The sequence below is a fragment of the Aedes aegypti genome, unplaced genomic scaffold (assembly GCF_002204515.2).
Source record: "Aedes aegypti strain LVP_AGWG unplaced genomic scaffold, AaegL5.0 Primary Assembly AGWG_AaegL5_hic_scaff_563_PBJ_arrow, whole genome shotgun sequence".
NCBI lineage: Eukaryota > Metazoa > Arthropoda > Insecta > Diptera > Culicidae > Aedes > Aedes aegypti.
Genome location: NW_018736240.1, coordinates 12,729 through 34,343, shown reverse-complemented (window position 1 = coordinate 34,343; position 21,615 = coordinate 12,729). Strand labels below are relative to the sequence as shown.

Here is a 21,615-nt window from a genome sequence, read left to right as displayed (position 1 = left end):
TATCTAGACTACTAGAGGTTTTGGCCGTCGAAAACAGCGATCTGCCCCATTGTGGCACGGGACGTCATCATAATCACCTTGTCCATTTCAAGAAGCAAATCTCAAGAACCACTCCATATATCGAAAAATGTATCACTATGATTTTATACATACAGTGCAAAACCCAATAAATTATCAGCTTCATCGGTTCACTAAAACTCGAGATTTGCTTTCCCAAAGTTTTGATGATAATTGTTAGAGTGAGACAAAAGATAGGGAAAATAGGGGAAAATAACACGGTCTCCCGTGTCTCCTTAACAAACTTTTTTCTCCGTGATGGCCGGTACGCTGATCATAAGTACTGTGCAAAAGGATAGGACAAGAAACGGTCAAGGAATGATTCCGCTACCGAAATTACTTGAGCTGTACGCAGCTGAGAAGTAGAGCTGATTTCATAACGTCGGTAACGCCTGCCGTACAAACCAAAGGGAGCTGTCACTTTTCCGGACGGAAAAATGTGCCGCTCAATTATTCCGCAAGTAAAAGTGACATTTCGCTCATACTGAATCAGCTGTCAAAATTACTTTGGTAAAAAGGAGAAATTTTACTTGAGCGATTTACGTTTCAGGTCCGTACTTGGTTTGAGGTCAAATTTTAGTTCGATTTGTGGTTCCGTGCATGCAGGGTTGTCACGAATGTCAAATAACGGCGCGTTACGAAATGTCAAAACACACCGCGCCGTTCTGTTTTTCACGTTTCCGACGTGACCTTCGCTGACTGCATTGCACAGCTCGTTTCCCCATTCATAACTCCACGAACAAAAACAACACGCTGTGGGCCGTCGTCTCGCCACACATATCACTATCTCTGTCCAGCAAAGGGCCTTGCCTGCCAACGTTGCTCCTGGTTCATTCATAACGGGAAAGCATCAGGACCAGCCAGGACAGATAGGGGAGTTTGTTTTTCCATTTCACCGCTGGCTGTCACTTTTTCACTCCGCGACGTCTGTGTGTGCATTTCAGCGCGTCGCAACCAGCCTGCTTGCACTCTTCCTCATCAGTGGGGAAGATTACTACCGTCCCCCTGCAACCACACACGAGGAAACAAAGAAACGCAATTTTTCTGATCGCTGCCCTACATCTAAATTTTCATCGTCGCAGTTTTTAGTATCAATTTTCCACAAGTACAAAATTGTAGCTAAAATATTGGAGTTTTTAAGTATCGAATAGGAAAACTTATGTGCTAGTTAAAGATTTTCCAGCAAAAGTACCTTTACGAAGGATAGTTTCAGATTTTCATACGAGACGCGTGTTTTGTTAGGGAAGTAGCAGCAGAAACAACGTCATGGAGGTTAGCAACGAGAATCAAAAGAACGGGGACAAGATGCCTGCCAAAGCGGCTGAGGATCGGCAGCCGGCCGCCGAACGAACGGACGTGTCCGCGACGACCGAGGCTCCGGAAAAGGATGAGAGTGAGTACCGCACCAATTCGATCGATTTTGTATTTATTTTTCTGATTCCATAATGATCTATTTTGCACCAAGTTGCAAAAGCAGGTGGTTTTACATAAGGGTTTCTGATTGTTATTTGGCAAATGTGGGGAATTCAGTAAATTACCTATTCTTCGTACATGGTTTCTGAAGCACATTTCCAAGTACCTAGTGAACGATTTTATTCATAATTATCCAAATAAGTCTACGTATTCAGAAAGAAACTTGGATTTGGATCTATCACAGTGCTGGTAGCAGGCCTCTTTGAATTCCAGGTCACTATTTTTCATTTTCTCCTGGTGTAAGTTCTTGATGCTCCAGACATTCCGTTGAGACTATTCCATAGTTTTTTTTTTCAAGTTTCCTCGAGGGAAGGCTTCAGGAATTCTCCAGCGATTTGTTCCGGAATGCTACCCGACTCCTAGGGGTCATAGCGGTAGCTATTCAGCGAGTAATTAAATGAAAACCGAATTTAGTACAATACCATTTAATTCCATTAGGGTTTATATCCTTTAACATACACGCGTATTTCGACCTCGACATTTGGACATTTTTTGGAAGTTTTTGTATGTAAATTGAATTGTATGGTACGTAACAAATTTCAAATTTCTTTTTCATTTTGTAGATGTGATATAATGTTATCTATGCCCCTTTTTCCTCTCCCTGCCCTTCGGTTCAGAAAGGGGTACGGGCGCGTTCTGCCAACTCGGTCGAGGCAGATTTCTTGTGTGAACAAGCTATTACATTGAAGCTCTAAAATGCCAGAATGAAATGTGTAGTTTGTAAGGATCACTTGAAGATGCAATAAGCGGACATCATGATGTTTTCATAGTGTTTTTGTTCCTTTTGAATTCGTGACAAACCTGAATGACCCCTTATCTGCATCCGTCGAACCATTCTGAATGGCTACTGTAAGAATGTATGCTTCTCGTTCGAAATTTAAAAAAAAAAAGATAGAATGCCCAACAACATTGTTCATTTCATGATGTTTTTAGAAAATATGAAGAGGTTTGGTGCCTCTTTGAGAAAGGTTTCAGTAAGGGACTTAAAGCATTTTTTTCTTCTCTTCCTCTTTCAAAGTTTTAATAAAAAAAAACCCAAGTTTAACCCGTACAGGCCTGAGTGAAAGCAAAAATACTAAAACCCTCTCCGCTCAGCGAAATCTAAACGGATTCAAATGATTTTTTGTCAGTATACTGGCACACATTTTTAGTTTTTGGAAGTGGCCAGAACTTCGGAAATTTCTTGTGGCCGGAGTTATTCTGGTGGGTTACTGGGCCAAGTCGGGTAAAAAACGGCTATTTTTTGGGATACGCCAAGTAATCTTTATTGATTTGCAATGGCATCCATAAAAATTTACATAAATCATTATGATCTGATATTCAACATTATCAATAAAGAGCTCTGGACCGTTTGGAATGTACCGGATGTGGCCCTGAAGAACCGGCTATAGATTTGTTGGATACTAAACCGTTTCAATCCTCGAAAAGTAGAAATCAAACACAATAGCTCACTAAAATGCGTTCCTGTAAGCTTGACACAGATGTTTACATGCAAATTGGCCATTTTATCGTAAATTTGACGTGTCCCGGGACCCGAAAATGGACATTTGTAGGATCAATCAACTGCAGGAAACATGGTTATCCAAATCAATCGTTTCTCAAAAGGTTTACACTGATGCGATTTTCTTAAAATTACTTGATATAGTGGCCACATTGTAGCCGATTCCAGAAATTATATGTGACTTGAAATTTGCCTACTTTCAGGGGCACAAACGCACAGCACCCTTTTCACCTAACCTGACCCAGTGACCCACCGGAATAACTCCGGTCACAGGAACATTCCCGAGATCCTCTGGCCACTTTTCGTAACTAGATATATGAACGAGTATGCTGACAAAAAATGATTGAAATCCGTTATGTATTCATTGAGCGGTGAGAGTTTTAGTAGTTTTTCTTTCACTCAGGCCTATACGGGTTAAAACAACATCAACAACAATATTAGCTGCCCCCAAAACGCAATTAAAATTCAAGGAATGGTGGAGACGAACCAGCCATCGGCTGAAAGTCTCGATAATATAGAGACTAATATAATATCTAATGATAAAAATAACAATTTTAGGAGTTTTCAAATAAAAAATAAATTTCTTTGGAATAGTTTATAAATTGAAGAAATTAAGAAATAAGTTTTGTAGTGGTTAGAACACTCGCTATAACGTCTAAGAGCTGGAACCGAATCCCATTCCTAAGATAGTTACAGGGATGTCTCTCCTAAGATGGTTACAGGGATGTTGCCCTTCGGAAAGAGAGTAAAACCATTGGTCCAGAGATGACCAATGATTACAAGGAAACCTACTTTTCTTGATTGCAATGCTCTCTTTTCTATGACAACATACAGTAAGGGCAAAACTTTAAGACCACATCGGTATTATTTTTTTTTATAATCGCTTCCCTGGATAGCTTGAGCTTGAGCTTGATTGGCCGCCCGTGGTTGCTACTCCAGTATCGCCAGATCACCTGCATTTACACAAGGAACCAACCAGATGACTGCTTGGGACTAACAGACACCCTCGGTGTATAAGTGCTGGTGATCTTCTATTTTAAGCGATAATGGTGCCTGCCACGTCAGAATGCAAACCAATGAGGGGAAGGGGGAGGAATTGATGGTGCATTAAACTGGCTCCCACGGTAGACCGTATATACCACTGCGTTTACGCCAGTTCATGCGGGAAGGGTGAAGGAGTGGGGTAATTTTTATGGCAGAGAGGCTTGCTGTTTGGTTAACAGACTACCTATGTATCAAGCGTAAGGAAAGGCGTGCGCTATAATGATGAAGGAATAGAAGCGAAGGGAAACGGTTTATTTCTGTCCGTATCGGGTCCTAGCAAATGCTATGAACTGTGATAGATATATTAGGAGTGGTAGATAGAAGCAAGTGAAAGATACAACTACAAAGTACAAGGGACGGGCCTGGGATTGAACCCATCACCTTCTGCTTATGAAGCAGAAGCGGTAGCCATCAGACCACTAACCCCATCGATTTTTTTAATAATCCCTGGATAGCTATATTTTTGGCACATACCCATTGTGAAACTATTAAGCAAGACCAAGCTGAGGGTCGTGCTATATTATGTACGAATGTAAAAAATGGCTAAGTAAACTCTCAATTGATCCTCTCTCTCTCATGGTAGCGCAGATGAATACAGAATTTTGACAAACGCTAGGCAAATCGGATTGGTACGATTAGTTCAATCATGATGTACGCTCATTTCTCGTATAGCTTATGATCTCGCCCTAAAAGCCGTTGGTAACCGAGTGTGTGGCTCGTTGTTTCTAAGCAAATTAATTGACTAAGATAAATGATTTTATTATCGTCTCTTCATCATAAAATTGTTAATCTCTCGGTTGACACGCGAGTAGCCGAGCGTTGTAGGGACACCGGGGGCAGTATGAACACCCGGGCCAGAATGGTAATTTCCTGTATCTTTGCACATGTGGATTAAATTTCACTTTCGAAGCAAACAATATAGCAGTTATCAATAAAAAAAATTAAGTCATGCACGAAAATTTCAGTAAATTGTCATTGTTGAATTGAAAATGTAAATGTCATTGATTTTTAATCGAAATACTGAACATGATTATATCAGGCTCGGAAATTATAACTTTCACGCCTCACCAAATAAGGTTTGTGAAGCGAATAACTTCCAGTTGTCCGATAATGTAGCTTTGAATTGAATCTTTGTTTATTTATGTTGTATTAAAACATTCAGTTGGTTTTGTTTCTGTTACTTCAGAACATTAAAAATCTTATGTAAAAACATCTTCTCCTGTTGGGCCAAAATGGACACCGTGTGACAGAGTATTGTTGACACTTAAATCTAGAAAGATGGCAAAGTTGTTCAGTTGGGCTATCATTATTTGAGCCAAGAAATTCGAGATTTTGCCACCTCGTGGCGCTTGTGAGCATGACACTTTTGTTTTGTGGATATTTTAGGACCCTGAAAAATTAGAAGGATGCCGTCTTCGGCAAATTTGTTCAGTAGCTCAAAGGCTATATGATTAGTTGGGCCAAGAAATTAAAAATTCTGCCACCAGACGGTGCTAATGCACATGAAACTGTTTTGCAGGAACCTTACCACTTAGAAAGATGGCGTCTTCGGCAAAGTTGTTCAGTAGTTCAAGGACTACCATTGTCAGAAACAGTTGATTCAAAATGTTGCCACCAGGCAGCGCTAGTGAGCAAGAAACGTTTTCAGATATCTCATTATTATAGCCAAAATATCAAAATGTTTCCACCTTGCGGTGCTAGTGTGCATGAAATTTTTGTTTTGCAAATATCTCAGAATTCTGTCCACTTAAAAATATGACGTCTTCGGCAAAGTTATTTATTAAGCCATGAGCAATCATTGATCGAGCTAGTTGATTCTAAATTTTCCCACCAGGTGACACGAATGAGTATGAATCAATTGTTATGCAACTATTTTATCAGCCCGATCACTTATAAAGATGGCGTCTTCGGCAGAGTCGTTCAGTAACTCAAAGGCTATCTTTATTAGGCCTTGAAATTGGAAATTGACTAAAATAATGATAGGTAGCCCTTGAGCTACTGAAGCTCCTGAAATATCTGCAAACCAAAGGTTCATGCTCACTAGCGCCGCCTGGTTGCAAAATGTTAAATCAGTTTGCTCAAACAATGATGACCTTTGAGTTACTGAACAACTTTATCGAAAACGCCGTATGAGATATTATGGATCCGACAGAAATAAGGACAAACATTTTTTTTTAATATATTTTTTCTCAATCTCCAAGCGTCGCGACTAATATTTGAATAGTGCGCTGTGTTCATAAACATCGTAAGAATGCAGCGCCACACATGTCATTATGACAGTTATGTCGGGAACGAGTCACACGTCGCGTGTCTCACATGCGCGTTCCGATTTGGTGGGCGCGCGACAATATCTGCAAAACAAACTAGTTGTATGCACACTAGTGCCACCTAGCGGTCAAATTCTGAGTTAAATGAGGTGCAGGTCGGACTCGATAATCCGGAGACTCGATTATCCGGGATTCGATTATCCGGAATTTAAAACTCGATTTTCCGGAATTTGTTTTTTGATGTTCTTGTTTTTCAATTTTATGCATAAATCTGAGATAAGGGGAAAAAGAAAAAGGGGGTTTGAAAAAGTGCTTAAATTTTTTTTTTGTCTCGTAAATACCCCTTCTTCTTCTTCTTTCTGGCGTTACGTCCCCACTGGGACAGAGCCTGCTTCTCAGATTAGTGTTCTTATGAGCACTTCCACAGTTATTAACTGAGAGCTTTCTTTGCCGATTGACCATTTTTGCATGTGTATATCGTGTGGCAGGTACGATGATACTCTATGCCCTGGGAATCGAGAAAATTTCCTTTACGAAAAGATCCTCGACCAGCGGGATTCGAACCCACGACCCTCAGCATGGTCTTGCTGAATAGCTGCGCGTTTACCGCTACGGCTATCTGGGCCCCACTCGTAAATACCCCTACTGTTTCTAGAAATAATTTCTGGCATTACCCCATCATATGAATAAAACAACAAAAAAGGTAATATTTAAGTTCTTTTATCGAATATTTCATTCTTTTCTAGTGATTCGATTATCCGGAGTGAAAAAAAATCTATACTCCGGATAATCGAATCCAACCTGTACTATTAGACTGCGCTTCACCTCCAGAACCCCATGTATCGAAAATATTTTGATTTTGAGATATAACGATTTCAAATTATAGTCTATGACTTCTATGTATATTTGTTGATTTTAAAGGGCCATACTGTAAACAAACACTGTTGAGTAGATCCTATAACACTTCCCCGAAAGTCAATACCCCGAATGGTCAAGTACCCCGAAAACCAATACCCCTAAATCCATTAGGCGGCATCCACAAATTACGTAACGCTCCAGGGGGGAGGGGAATAGGCTCAAGCGTTACGACTCATACAAAAATTCTAAATTTTTCATACAAAAAGCGTTACGGACGGGTGGGAGGGGTCGAAAATTTCCAATTTTAGCGTTACGTAATAAATGGACGCTGCCTTACCCCGAATAGTATGTTACCCCGAATACCAATTCCCCGAATGGACCATAACCCCGAATTTGTTTGCCCCGAAAAATTCAAAATGAAGATTCGACAAATGAACACCATACATTTTAGGCGGCGTCCATTTATTACGTAACGCTAAAATTGGAAATTTTTGACACACTCCCCCCCCCCTCCGTAACGCTTTTTGTATGATTTTTATTTTTATTTTTGTATGAGCCGTAACGCTTGAGCCTATTCTCCCCTCCCCCTAGAGCGTTACGTAATTTGTGGATGCCGCCTTATAAAATAATTTGTTGAGGCTAAGCACGTCTTCTCTTGTTCGTTGGAGGTCATTGTCTATCAAATTGTCGCTAATATACATGGCAAAAAATATAAAGATTTGAAAGTAGAAAACTTTTTCTCAATACTCAATAATACTAAATAACGGTGCTAGCCTGGAAGTCGTCAATGGAGTATTACTACTTGATTTTTATTTGAATTCGTGTTCTTGTTATCGAAGATTTATTCTTCTTTTAATAAACAGCTGTTCTTTAAGGGTCAAGTGAGAACCAAAATCTCACTCACAGGTGTGCATTTAATTTTGTGAGGATGGTTATGTTCACAGATTCATTGCTACATTTTTCAAACTGCTGATAATGCTGATACCGATTTCGTTTTCACATGTTAATGTTAGACCTCTACCGCCCTCTTTCAAAAGCATTATATTATTTGATGGTAATGCATGATTGATGTTCACAATATTCTGGAATGACACTAGACTATGGTTCGAAAAATCTCAGATGAAAACGTTTACTGATATTATACTGACAACTATTTAACAAGTGCATCGCTAAAGAACAGCCGATGATATAAGAAGAAAAAGTCAATTAATGAAAACGTTGAAAATTATGATGCGGATAATCACTTTATTACAAGTGCAACTTTTGAAAGAATAGCCGATAATTAAAAGAAGGACAAATCTCTTGTTGGAAGTTGTACTACCTACAAGATGTAATACAGACAAGTAATGCAGGTGCTTATATTCAAGGTTGCTCGTCTGAAGTCATTGTCAACTTTTAATTTCGCTCAAGATAATTGTGTCAGTCGAATTTTTTGACAGCTATCGCTCAAACTTTAAATCAAACAGTACAACTCGAAAGAACAGCCTATAATTTAAAGAAGGGAAAATCATTGGTCAAAACGTATACCTATACAATCTCGAAAGAACAGCCGATAATTGAAAGAATAAAAACATCACTGATAGCAATGTTAGTAGTTATTACGTCGACAATTATTCTAACACTAACCTCGCTTGTCGTACATAAAACAAGAAAGATGGAATTTCAGGCTCAAATTCGAGACTTTCGGGGAATTGGTTTTCGGGGTAATTTGCCAATCGGGGGTAACGGTTTTCGGGGTAATGGTATTCGGGAAAGTGTTATAGGACCGTTGTTCTTAAGAAGATTCTTGAGGAATACATTTTAGTTTGGTGTTGAAAGATATCTTTGTTGTAAAATGATAGCATTTAAATCACAGCTGTTGTACAAAGTACAACAGCGCGATAGCCCGAAGGTTAAATAACGTGTAAATCCATTCGTTCGCTCAGTAACAACAAGCTACAGACTTGTTTACCGTTGGCTCTAAGGGATGGTACACAAATTATGTCACGCTAAATTTCAACTTCGAAGTAGGTGTTTTAAGTTTTTGTAACCTCTAGGTGGAATTTTGAATGAGAAGATCAACAAAATATGGAGTTACGCCCTTTTGGAGGTGTAACCATTGAAGACACTAATTTTCAATATATTAATTAGGCATTATAATAACGTCAAGCATGTTCCAATGTTTTCAATGACACATTGCTCTTCAATGCCGCAAAAGTCCCAAAACTGACTTTTCATAGGCTCAAGTGCTATAAGGCATTACGGAGCCAATTTCATCATGTAACCAAATTAGTTCTCATACAACAATATTCTGGATAGTTTGGTGAAGCAATGAACTCATGGGGACCAGATAGCCGTAGCGGTAAACGCGCAGCTAATCAGCATGACCATGCTGAGGGTCGTGGATTTAAATCCCGCTGGTCGAGTATCGTTTCGTAAAGGAAATTTTCTCGATTCCCAGGGCACAGAGTATCTTCGCGTACCTGCACACGATATACACATGCAAAAATGATCAATCGTCAAAGAAATAATTAATAACTGTGGAAGTGCTCATAAGAACACTAATCTGAACAGGTTTTGTCCCAGTTGGGACGTAACGCCAGAAAGAAGAAGAAACATGCAACAAACTCATAACTTTTTTTCCTAAAAAATCTCACCAAAATCGATCAAACGATGGCGAAGATACAGAATTTTACAGAGGCGTCCCGTGAGGAATTTGATTACTTGTGCACTGACACGAACAAACCGTTTATTTTGAATTATGAATACGATTTTTTTAATTGATTTTGTAAAATGTATTTCAGCTTAATATGTAATTTGTTATTATTAACACCTTAAAATGTAATTTCCAATACTGTATGCAATCTGGAAGTGTCTGGAAGCTATTATATTTGTTGCTCATTGGACGTATTTTTTGTTTGTTTTCTGCGTTTCAATCACTAGTTGTAAGTTTTAAGAATTTCGGATGATTCCTTATACAATGTTTAGGGACAAGGAAAATTCTCAAAATTTCGCTGATACCAAGGCGATGCAAGAAAAATTTTGCGTATTAATCGCGGTCCCATAGTTTGATCATATTTGACATAAAAATATATCTTCTTCTTCTTTCTGGTGTTACGTCCCAACTGGGACATAGCCTGCTTCTCAGATTAGTGTTCTTATGACCACTTCCACAGTTATTAACTGAGAGCTTTCTTTGCCGATTGACCATTTTTGCATGTGTATATCGTGTGGCAGGTACGAAGATACTTGTATGCCCTGGGAATCGAGAAAATTTCCTTTACGAAAAGATCCTCGACTGGTGGGATTCGAACCCACGACCCTCAGCATGGTCATGCTGAAAAGCTGCGCGTTTACCGCTACGGCTATCTGGGCCCCTGCACATAAAAATATTTATTTACAGTAAAAATGTCCTTTATATGCGTAAATTTCAAGCATTTTTCGTATTTGGCGAACTGAGATAATAAGTTTAATATATCATATCAATGCAAAATTTAAAGCAAGAAGAAAGACTTTTAACTTGAAACTAAACGATTAGCACATTTTTTATATGAAACTCGGCTTACAAATAAATAAACCATTCTTATGAGCACAAATCTGAACTTTTCTGAGATTATCATATAAACATTCAGAATTCAACTATTTATGCGTCATTTTCCAAGTTTCGCGATGAAGGATAAATTCCGTGGATTTCGTGGTTTTTGCAAAATTCCGAATCTCCATTATTCCTAACGTTGTTATTCTATATAATATTTATTATTATTTACAGCTTGTTAATTGTATCACGATATCTTAGCTTTTTGACGATGTCCAGCGCTGGTACATCTCCTTGTATACTTTTGTTGATACATCAAAGCTTTTAAGTGAAATGATGACTGACTGTTGAACGCTGAAACCCACTTTACGCCCACCGCAATTTATCAGTTGTCGGTCTGTTGAGCAAGAAAGCTATATTCACACATAGTTTATAAATCAATTCAAAGCCACATGAATTTGGTTTATATAATAAGATAAAACATAATCAATGTGGCCAATATGTTTATAACATCTAGTTTTGATTCCAATCAATATTGCGCCTAGTATCGCGCGACACCTGGAAGCTCCATGCAACATACATACACACAAAGCATGTATGGCGTTGACGCTTTCTCTTCCAACAGCAGACGTCGTGACGCCAGTTGCGCGCGCTTTCTCAATTCTTGCAAACCAATGGACCGATGCACGAGTTCACTATTTGACGTTTGAGCGGTGCCGTGTTATTTACGTGACCATGGCAACGAGTGAATTTGGCACCGCTCAAACGTCAAATTAGTGAACTCGTGCATCGGTCCATAGGCCAGAAGAAGTGGATGAATTTGTCATTCATTTTCCTGTCAAATTTCATACAAAATCTACTTTTTCTCTGCTATAAATTTATTCTAGGTGAACCACTTCTCCTGGCCTATGCGAGCGTCATGGGCAATTTCTCTCTCGGGTGCATAAATTGGAGTGAACCAGATTTTACCTATACAATGCCACTGTTGCTCTAGAAATGCCAATACAAATGCACATTCCTGCTGTGTCCATACAAGCTATTTTCGTGCACAAGAAAGAGTGCACGGCTGAAATGAACATTCTCTGCAATACGATGGAGACGCATGGCAGTTTGTCTTGTTCGCTTTGCTGTTTTCGCTTGCTGGTTGATCAAGACCATGGGAGGGAGAATCAAACGGTTTGTTCACTGAGGGCGATGCACCAATTGAAGGTGAAGAAATCAAACAACATTTTCAAGCAACTATACATTATGGATGTTGGAAGTATTGAGAATTATAATACATATATTTCATTTGTTAGTATGAAAACTTTGACTGTGCAGTGCACCAAGTGCACCTTAGGACGAGACGCCAATGGAATTTTAAAACTTCGATGTCGCCATACAACACTGTAAAGGTTAAACAAACAACTTAGAGACCTTAAACCAAAAATAGGGAGTGTTTTAAGACTTGTAACCAAACAGTGACCAAGTCTTCAAAAAGAAGACTGCTACCAATTTTGTGATAGATTTCCACTTCCCTATGTCGATAATGGTGCTCCGATGTTTCTCCTACGTAAAAAAAAAATCATCTGTTCTTTTATAGTTTCCAAATAAATAAAATAATGCACGCAATTAATATCCCTTTATTGTTTCTTCCCCTTGCAGAACTGGTGGCCAATCTGCGTCAGCAGATTCCGGACATCGACAACATCTTCAACATCCACCGAAAGATCGGTCACGGCACGTTCAGCTCGGTATTTCTCGGTACCCTGAAATGCCACGAGCGACTACCGGCGGAGAAGCGCAAGCTGTTTGCCATCAAGCACCTGGTCCCCACTAGTCATCCGAGTCGTATCGAACGGGAACTGAGATGCATGATGCTGATTGGCGGTGCTAGCAATGTGGTGGGAGTTGATCTGTGTCTTCGCCGGCAGGAATCGGTGGCATTCGTGATGCCGTTCATTGCCCACGATCAGTTCCACGTGTACTACGACAAAATGACCCCGACCGAAACTCAGCTGTACATGAAGAATCTGCTGATCGCATTGAAACGGGTTCATGAGTTCAACGTAATCCATCGGGATGTAAAACCGAGCAACTTCCTGTACAACCGTAAGAAGCAAACGTTCCTGTTGGTCGATTTTGGATTGGCTCAGGACATTAGCAGTCGGGTCATCAAGGAAGCAGCAACTGAAGCAGAGGACAAGACTGGAAAAAGACGGCTTTCCGGCAGTGTGGCTGATGGTAATCATCCAAGCTCGGATGCCGCAATGCAGGTTCAGAAAAAGGCGAAACTACATGATGATAACATGGAAAATAGTACAACCCTCGCAAGTGGCGAGGAACAAGAACAGCTACCCCCACCGGTGTTCAAAACGCCATTGAAACAATCGAACCAAATCATCTCACCGATGAAACTCTCGAATATAACGAAAGATCTGTACAGCCCGCCGCTAGTTCGGCAAATCAAATCCACAGTGCTAGGGATTAGCAGCAACTTGAAGGCAGCGCAACGCCTACAACAAGGAAAGAGTAGCAACACGACGGCCTTGTCACCAATTCCACCGAAAACGGTCACCGGTGGCACAAGAACCCACCAATACAACACCCCTTCATCGGCCAGTCCTGCGGCCAAGCAGGACGCTGTGTGCAAGTGCTTTGGCAAGAGCCAAGTATGCAACATTTGCATGGTGAAGAAAGAGATACAGGCATCACGTGCTGGTACACCGGGATATCGTCCACCGGAGGTTCTTTTGAAGTATCCGGATCAAACCACCGCTGTAGATGTTTGGGCTGCGGGTGTGATGCTCGCTAGTATCCTCTCGAGGTGCTATCCGTTCTTCCAGAATTCGGACGATTTTCACTCTCTGGCCGAAATTGTCAGTATTTTCGGCGACCAACGCATCAAAAAGACTGCAAACATTTTAGGCCGTCACGTCAAGACGGCCCAACGAAAGCAACCTTTGGATCTCCGTAAGCTCTGCTTACGCCTACGGTTCCGTTTTCGGCGTCTGCGTGCCCGGCAACAACAACAACCGGAGGAGGAATCTGCGGCCACATTTGCCAACAGTTGCGACAACTGCCAGCAACGTTTGGACGAGTGTCTTTGCGAGCATTCCGAAGCCAACAGGGACTTTTCGGAAGACGAATATTCCGACAGTGCCTACGATCTACTCTACAAACTGTTGGAGATCAATCCGCATAACCGCATCTCCGCCGAGGAAGCTCTGAAGCACCCATATTTCCAGCAGTCCCTCTAGAATGGTTGTCGCTAGAGCGAAAAAGTATTATACATATTATATAGAAGCGATCTCCCAATCGAAAACAAAAAAATGCCAACATTCTTTGCGAATTCTATCTAATTTAGAAGAAACAGCCTGTAGGTCAAATTAGCAAAACAAAGCATGTTTCTTGTAGAGATCTTAGGAAAATTCCCTCGTTCTTGTGGAACGAGTCAAAATTCAATGTGGATGTGAAATTTGTTTAATTTATTTTAATTGATTCTAAACTATTTATTGAAAAATAACCTGAATGTGTACTCTTTTGAAGAAAAACAAAAAATAAAAAGCGTCGATTTTTATTAATCGAACCCTAAGGACTGAACATTGATGAACAACACTTAGTCTAGGAGGAAACTAGCTTCTAAGGACAACAAAATCACAAGAGGCAATAAATGTAACAAATAGATAACACACTGTAGTTTGTTTCCAGCACTTCCTATCTCAGCCCTGTCTGATCGTCTCACTATTGAACATTTAAGGCGCTGCTTAGCCTTCGGTAGCCATATTTATTAGGTCGTTTCTTATCAACACCTATGCAATTTTGACTAAAAATCAAAATTTTTTAAATTTAAAATTTTAACATAAACACCTATGTTTTCTCGTATGGGGGTACAATTATCTTGCTGAACTAAAGAAATATCTAGCCATTTCATATATTTGTAATGGGTTGGGTTGCATCGCCGAATTCACTTCTCATTACATGGTAATGCACAGCGCAAGTGTCTATGCACGAAAAATAGTTAAAACGTAACGCGGAAAATATTTGCAAACCGAAATGTATCTGAAAAATTCTTTCTCTAAACTTTTTTTCATATTTGGTTCCGAGTATGCATTATAATGATGGCTATCATTCCTAATTACCAAATATTTTTTTCGTTTAATACTCTCATTTTCGGCAAATTTGATGTTAGATGTCTTTTCCCATACAAAATAAAATTATTTAATTATACCTATAATAACAATGCATTTCAGTTTCCTTTGCTTAATTTATCAAGAAGGAAGAGAGTAAGCTGGATGAAGCCGTTCTTGAGGACTGCTGCAGTACAGTGAAAGCAGCCATCAACGATGCAGCTGAGGGCAACGTAGGGTACATAGGACGGAGTTGACGGAACGATTGGTTCAATGAGGAATGTAGATTCTGGAGGAGGAAAATGACATGGAAACGGCAACAGCAGACCCGCCTCTTTCGGGAGAAAAAAGTTCGCCTGGAGGAGACGGAGTCGAGGAGATAGAACAGCTGTGCCACGCAAGGATGGGACGAACGTCGTTTTTTTTTGTTTTTTTACAAGGGGGAAATCAGCAAACAGACCCCCTGAAAAGGTAACTCAGGGACTATGGGGATGTCGCACCAACGACGACCCACTAAAACCAGCCGATGTACTTGTACTTGAGCAATTCTTATTGAATTGCTCAAGTGGTGTACATTGCACCGATATTACCCTTGGTCATAGACCCTTATCTCCCCGGGACCACCTTACGGTATTTCTTCGGGGAGGGGCCAGTGCATATAGAACAACACATGTAGCAGAAGTAGCCTAGGCAAACTGCTTCTCCTAGCCGACTTTAACAATGTTACAAGGGACCAGCATCGGCAGTGCTAATTCTCTGCAGCCAACTCTTGGTCGGCGCGCCATAGGCGTTGCAATTCTAACATATTTTGAGTGACAGGCGTAGTTACTGCATTCCTGCACTCAGCATCCGCACACACTCTCTCTTATAATATTGTCGGGGGACGTGTCCCCTCCGCATGTAGCGAGCATGCGAGCTCTCACATCAATGAAACGGGGGCAATCGAACACGATATGCTCCGCTGTTTCCTCCACACCAGCACAATTGGGGCACGCAGGAGATTCTGAGTGCCCGAACCTATGCAGATACTGTCTATAGCAATCATGTTCTGACAGAAACTGCGTCAGGTAAAAGTTCATTTCCCCATGGTTTCTTCCATACCAATCTGACACATTTGGTATTAGCCGATGGGTTCATCTACCCTTAGTGGAGTAATCCCATTCCTGCTGCCAACTTCTGAGCGTTTCCTCTTTACACGTGTTGCGGATTCCCCTGGTACCTCTTTGGTTCATGCATTGAACATTTTCTTTGATGATGAGCCCGATGGGCGTCATCCCGGCAATGATGCACATATCGTCCGATATGCACTTGGTACTCTTACATTATCCTGTACGTTTCTGCTCGTTCTAAGCGCTTTTGACCAGATTGGTCCTCCATACCTTAGTATGTATAGCGCCACGTTTGCTTGCAATTACAGCAGAGCTGTTAGACATCATACTCGAAAGCACCGCTATAGCCATAGATGCCTTTTTACAGGCATATTCAACGTGGCTAGCGAAGCTAAGCTTGACATGACCCAAGATGCCTAAGGGATCGCTTGGACTCTATGGTGCATCCCGTTGCTCGGACTTGCGATTGTTGACCACCTCAATCTTGTGAAGGGCCAGTCCTAGTTTCCTAGACTTCATCCATTCCTCAACTATGGAAATAGAGTGCGCTGCTGTCAACTCTACTTCCTCCATCGATTCACCATAGACCACTAGGGTGATATCGTCGGCGTAGCCAAAAATCTTAACAACAGTCGGAAGGGGCAGCCTCAGTACGTCATCGTACGTCGCATTTCATAACAGCAACAGCAGGCCCAGAATTGAAACTTGAGGTACTCCCGCGGTAATTCAAACGCTTTACTGCCGCTCCTCTGTATCATACAGTAGAATCCTACCATCAGAATAGCTTACACAACTGCACCGGTACCTTGAGACGGTGAAGTGCGTGGGCTATCATTTCCCGACTTGCGCTGTTGTACAAATTCTTCACATTCAGATTGACAACCGCGCAGTAACGGAAGCCGTTCCTTTTATGCTCGATTGTCATCTCACCGACTAGATAGCATCCAGAGTAGATTTACCTTTCCTGCATACAAACTGGTTGTTGGCCTGTCCGCACCTTCCGTATACGGTACTAGCCTGTTTAGGATCAACCTATTCAATAACATGCCCATCGTATCTAGTAGACAGATAAGTCTACATGCCGACGGGTCACCTGGTGGTTTCCCCGCCTTTGGTAGTAGCTCCAATTTCTGTCGCTTCCATACATCCGGGAAGATTCCTTGATCTATGCAGCGTTGCGTTGTGGTTCTGAACATATCTGGATCCGCATTCACTGCCGCTTTTAAGGCAACATTTGGGATACCATCGGGTCCCGGTGTCTTGTTTTTCAGGACTTCTGCCAGTTTACGTTCGTCACCGTCCCCACTTCTTTTCCATCATCTGCCGCATACGGCGCTGGGGGCCATGGGCTTGTGGGATGATGCGGGAAGAGTACATCGATTATCGATCGCAGGGGCGCTATCACACCTTTGGTCTTAGCCATTACCACTCTGTAGGCGTCACCCCACGGACTCGAATTGGTACTCTCGCATAGATTATCAAAGCATGTCCGTTTTCGACTCTTGATTTCCTTTTTGAGAGCCAACTTTGCCTGTCATGCATTCATGTTGCACCGCGTTCTTCTCTGTGCGTACGCGTTGCATTCTTGCTCAAAAATTTGCAGTTGATTCGCATCACCAGTACACCGGCGGCCTGTTCTCTCTAGGAGGGGCTTTTCTCGGCATGGAAGCATCACACACTCGTGATATCACAGCAACTAGCTCTTCACCGTTTAGGTCCAGAGTGTTCTGTTCACACCTCAGGGCTTCAGTGAATATTTCGCCGTCGAAGCGCGCTATTTTCCAACCTCGTGCTTGGCTCGAGTTACATCGCGCTGCCTTCCGCCCGCCTGGTATTATACTATAGCGAATCGATTGGTGATCGCTGAGTATAACCGTCATCAACGCGCCAGTTCATGGTACCTAAAAGGTTAGGACACTTCGAAGAATTGCTCAAACTGAATACTCAGTCAAACTTCACGAGAGTTTATCTCTACTACATGTCATCTAACATTAGCCTTCCATGTTATAACCCTCTACGTGGACGCTTCACCAATGACAGTTCCTCTGTTAAATACGATCTGACCATGGAACAAGCTATTCATTTCATGGAATTCCAGATCAACTTCGATGTATTACTATCCAACGTATTTTTACGGCAAAGTACGCAAATGACCAGGACATATTTCAACTGACGGGTTTCGTATTATTGGATCCACTGGCTTCGGTGTCTTCAATGAAAACTCGTCAGCCTTCCGAAAACTTCAGTAACCATGCACAGTTTATGTTGCTGAGCTGGCAGCAATCAACTTCGCTTTGGAGATAATCTCAAACATGCCCGCAGACCATTGCTTCATATTCTCGGATAGCCTCAGTTCAATTGAGGCATTCTGGTCGATGAAATCTGTTAAGCATGCGTCTTACTTTCTTACATAAATAAGAAAGCAAATGTGTGCACTGGTCGAAAGATCATATTACCTTTGTATGGGTCCCCTCACATTTCTTAGTTCATGGCAATGAGAAGGCGGACTCTCTCGGAAAGGTGGAAGCTGAGATATATGGTAGGAGAATTTCACACGATGAATTGTTTCATTTAGTACGTCAAAGTTCTCTTCACGGTTGGCAAAGCGATTGATTAAATGGCCATCTGGGACGGTGGTTACATTCCATAATTCCTAGAGTTTCTTTGCGAGCCTGGTGGAAAGGTTTGGACGTAAGTCGAGATTTCATTCGCGTGATGTCAAGGCTTATGTCCAACCATTACTCGCTAGACGCACATCTGGACAGGATTACTCGTGCTGAGCGATATTTTTAATAGGTGTGGTTCCGGTTATGATGACACCGATCACGTAGTTTGGCAGTGCCCGGATATAGACGTCTCCAGAACGCAACTTTTGGATACCCTTGCGGGCCGAGGTAGACAACCCTATGTTTCAGTTAGAGATGTGTTGGGAACCCGAGGTTTCATGTATATGGTCGCAATTTACGATTTCCTTCGCTTGTCTGGTATAAAAGTTTAATTCTCTTATGTTCTCTTCACCAGTTTTTTTCTGTGTTGTCCCCTCTGTGTTGGATTGAGGATCCTGGCCATCCGGCAGAACGAAAATCGAGCTATTACGATATACCTCCCGGATGAGCTGCAGAGAACCCTAAACCAATCCTTACCATTCCTTTAAAATTGTGACCACTAACCTCGAGCTGCCACGAGTACCCTGGCTCCATCCCGTACTAATTTTTGGTACTGAAAAAGTCAATACATTGTAAATAAAACAAAAATGAATTTTGGCTCCGTAAAGCGTTAAACGCGATTGAGCCTCAAATAAACGAACTAGATTAAAAAAAAAAAAGTTAGGACTACAAAACGTCACGTCGATAAACGATTCTGCATCATTTCTGCGAAAGGTACTCGTCTTACCCACATTTGCCAACTGTAATTTAATGCGGTCTGGGATTCCAACCAGGGCCGTCCATTTTCAATTCATTGAAAGCATTTTCAGTCCCCAACTGACTGACTCAAGCTTCCCTTTCGATTGAAACTCTACTGTTTCGTTTCAATCCGACAAACATTTCCTTTCATCGCAGCAAGCGTAGTCTTTCATTTCTTTCGTGCTGCCTGTGCGTTGCGCGTATATATATCAGAGCCTCACCGCAGTGAGTTGGTCTTTCAATCGGTAGTCTCTAACTTTAGGAGCAGATTAATTCAAATGAACGACGTGGTGGCCCGCATACTTTCTCTATCTTAATTTATTACCCAACAAATTATATACATTACTATTGCAAAAAATAGGTAGAATCCAATTTGAAACATTTTGATAGATTTCAAAGAAATCAAATGAAACGAAGTTCTTACTCCTTCATTTCACCTTTCTTGTTCGCTGCTTTCAATCAGGTAACGAAATAAATGAATGGTGAAAGAAGAACGAAGCGACGCAGTTGTTTGTCACCATCGAGACGACGCAACCAAACCTTCGTGTTTCACAAAATGCTTTCGAAAATGCACAGCCCTGATTCCAACAATAGTTGGCCTCTTTGGTTGATGCAACGAGTACCCCACTCCAGTGCTCATGCATTAAAGTCACCAGCTATCACTACTGGCTGTTGTTTAGCTAGTTCGGCTATTATCCTGTCGATCATGTGGGAAAATTCCTCAATCCTTGGGGGCGCGTAACAACTGCAATAGAATACGCCGTTGATTTCGTCATTTGAGATAGAGACTACTTCTTGCATTGGGTATCGTCCTGTCGTCTCTAGCTGCTAGCTGTTGAGACCTAAATGCTACCCAGTTCCCGTTATTGGCTGGTATGCGGTATGGGTCCGATAGTAACACCACGTCGATCTTAGTTTCGAGACTGACTGCCAAAGCTGTTGGGCTGCTTCACAGTGGTTTAAATTAAACTGTGTTGCATTCGTTTTGGCTGCTTTGATGTTCCGCTTGTGTTCGGACATTTGGGTCCGCCTGTTGAGTGTCCGTTGTCTGCTCTGTCGACCGACACATATTAGGCACTTAGCGATTTGCTTACAATCGCTTGCCCTATGGCCTTCGGTGCCGCATTTTCTGCACATCTTACTTCTGTCGGGACCATTGCAATTCCACAACTTAAGGCGCTTCCCAAAACACTTGAAGCAGACTTTAGAAAGCTGTTGTATGCTCAATCGGCAAACCGACCAGCCTACCATCGCCTTTAGAACCTCGGCGTATTTGCTTCCGTTTTGATAATGAGTTTTCTCTTTCCTTTCTTCTTTCCGACTCGTATCCACGGGTTACTGCTGCCTTGCGCCCGTGGTTCCTGTGGGGGCTTCAGTCTACGAGAACGCCCCCTATTGTCCCCATTATCCAGCCAACAAATTGAACTGTTCGTTCATTGTACAATGCTTTTGGTGGCTTAGAAAAATATAAAATATGTTTGTTTCGCTTGAAATTTGTGAAAAATGCCTTGTTGAAGTTGTTTTGCCTACTATCATAAGACAATTCAATCGAAGAATTGTAAAAGATGCATACTATAATCAAAATAGAGACTTCCATTAGATCAAGTCTCTGAAAAGGGACCTGCTACCAGCCCTAAAGTCTGTCTGAGCTCTGAGCATATGAGTTTGTGGGAAATTCTCAAGTCACAATGAGAAGTTCTCATCAACAGATCAGATTAGATAAAGTACGACACATCTTTCAAAATGCCGGAAATATCAGATCCCTGCCTATCACTTTTTCGTTGATTATGAAGTGGCATACGACCGCATAGAACTATCGTAGACTTGAATAGATATTCCGCGAAACTCACAACATTGATTAGAGGGAAAAAAGTCTTATGATATACTAGCGGTCCCGGCAAACTTCGTCTTGCCATTAAGTAGGCTGTTGAAAAAACTATGGATCGTTCCATACAAAATGACTCTCTCGTTTTTCAACTTTCCCGGCGAATGTCATGGGATTTTTATGCACGCAAACACGTCGGAACTCTTGACGAACAAAATGGAGAGAGAATCATTCAAATCCATTGACCCATTCGTAAGCCATTTCGTGACATACAAACACCTTTCCATTTTTATTTATATATATATGTATATATATAGAAGATAGATTTGTCCATTACAGCTGCCTTTTCATAATACTTTTTCACATAATTTGTTGCAAAGTCAGTCAGTTTGGGAGCATCGGAGAACCTAACTTCTGAAGCAAGGATTTTCGAAGAAGCAACTCTAAGCATTCG

The 21,615-nt window shown here is 41.4% G+C and overlaps 1 protein-coding gene across 1 annotated transcript; it reads left to right on the top strand.

Annotated features, from left to right (window-relative positions):
• Nucleotides 1–745: 745 nt before the first annotated feature.
• LOC5564887 (cell division cycle 7-related protein kinase) lies at nt 746–14,385 on the top strand. The gene is made up of 2 exons (XM_001649167.2): nt 746–1,450; nt 12,359–14,385. The coding sequence occupies exons 1-2, from the start codon at nt 1,324–1,326 to the stop codon at nt 13,951–13,953; spliced, it is 1,722 nt and encodes a 573-aa protein (XP_001649217.2). The 5' UTR covers nt 746–1,323; the 3' UTR covers nt 13,954–14,385.
• The last annotated feature ends 7,230 nt before the right edge of the window (nt 14,386–21,615 follow it).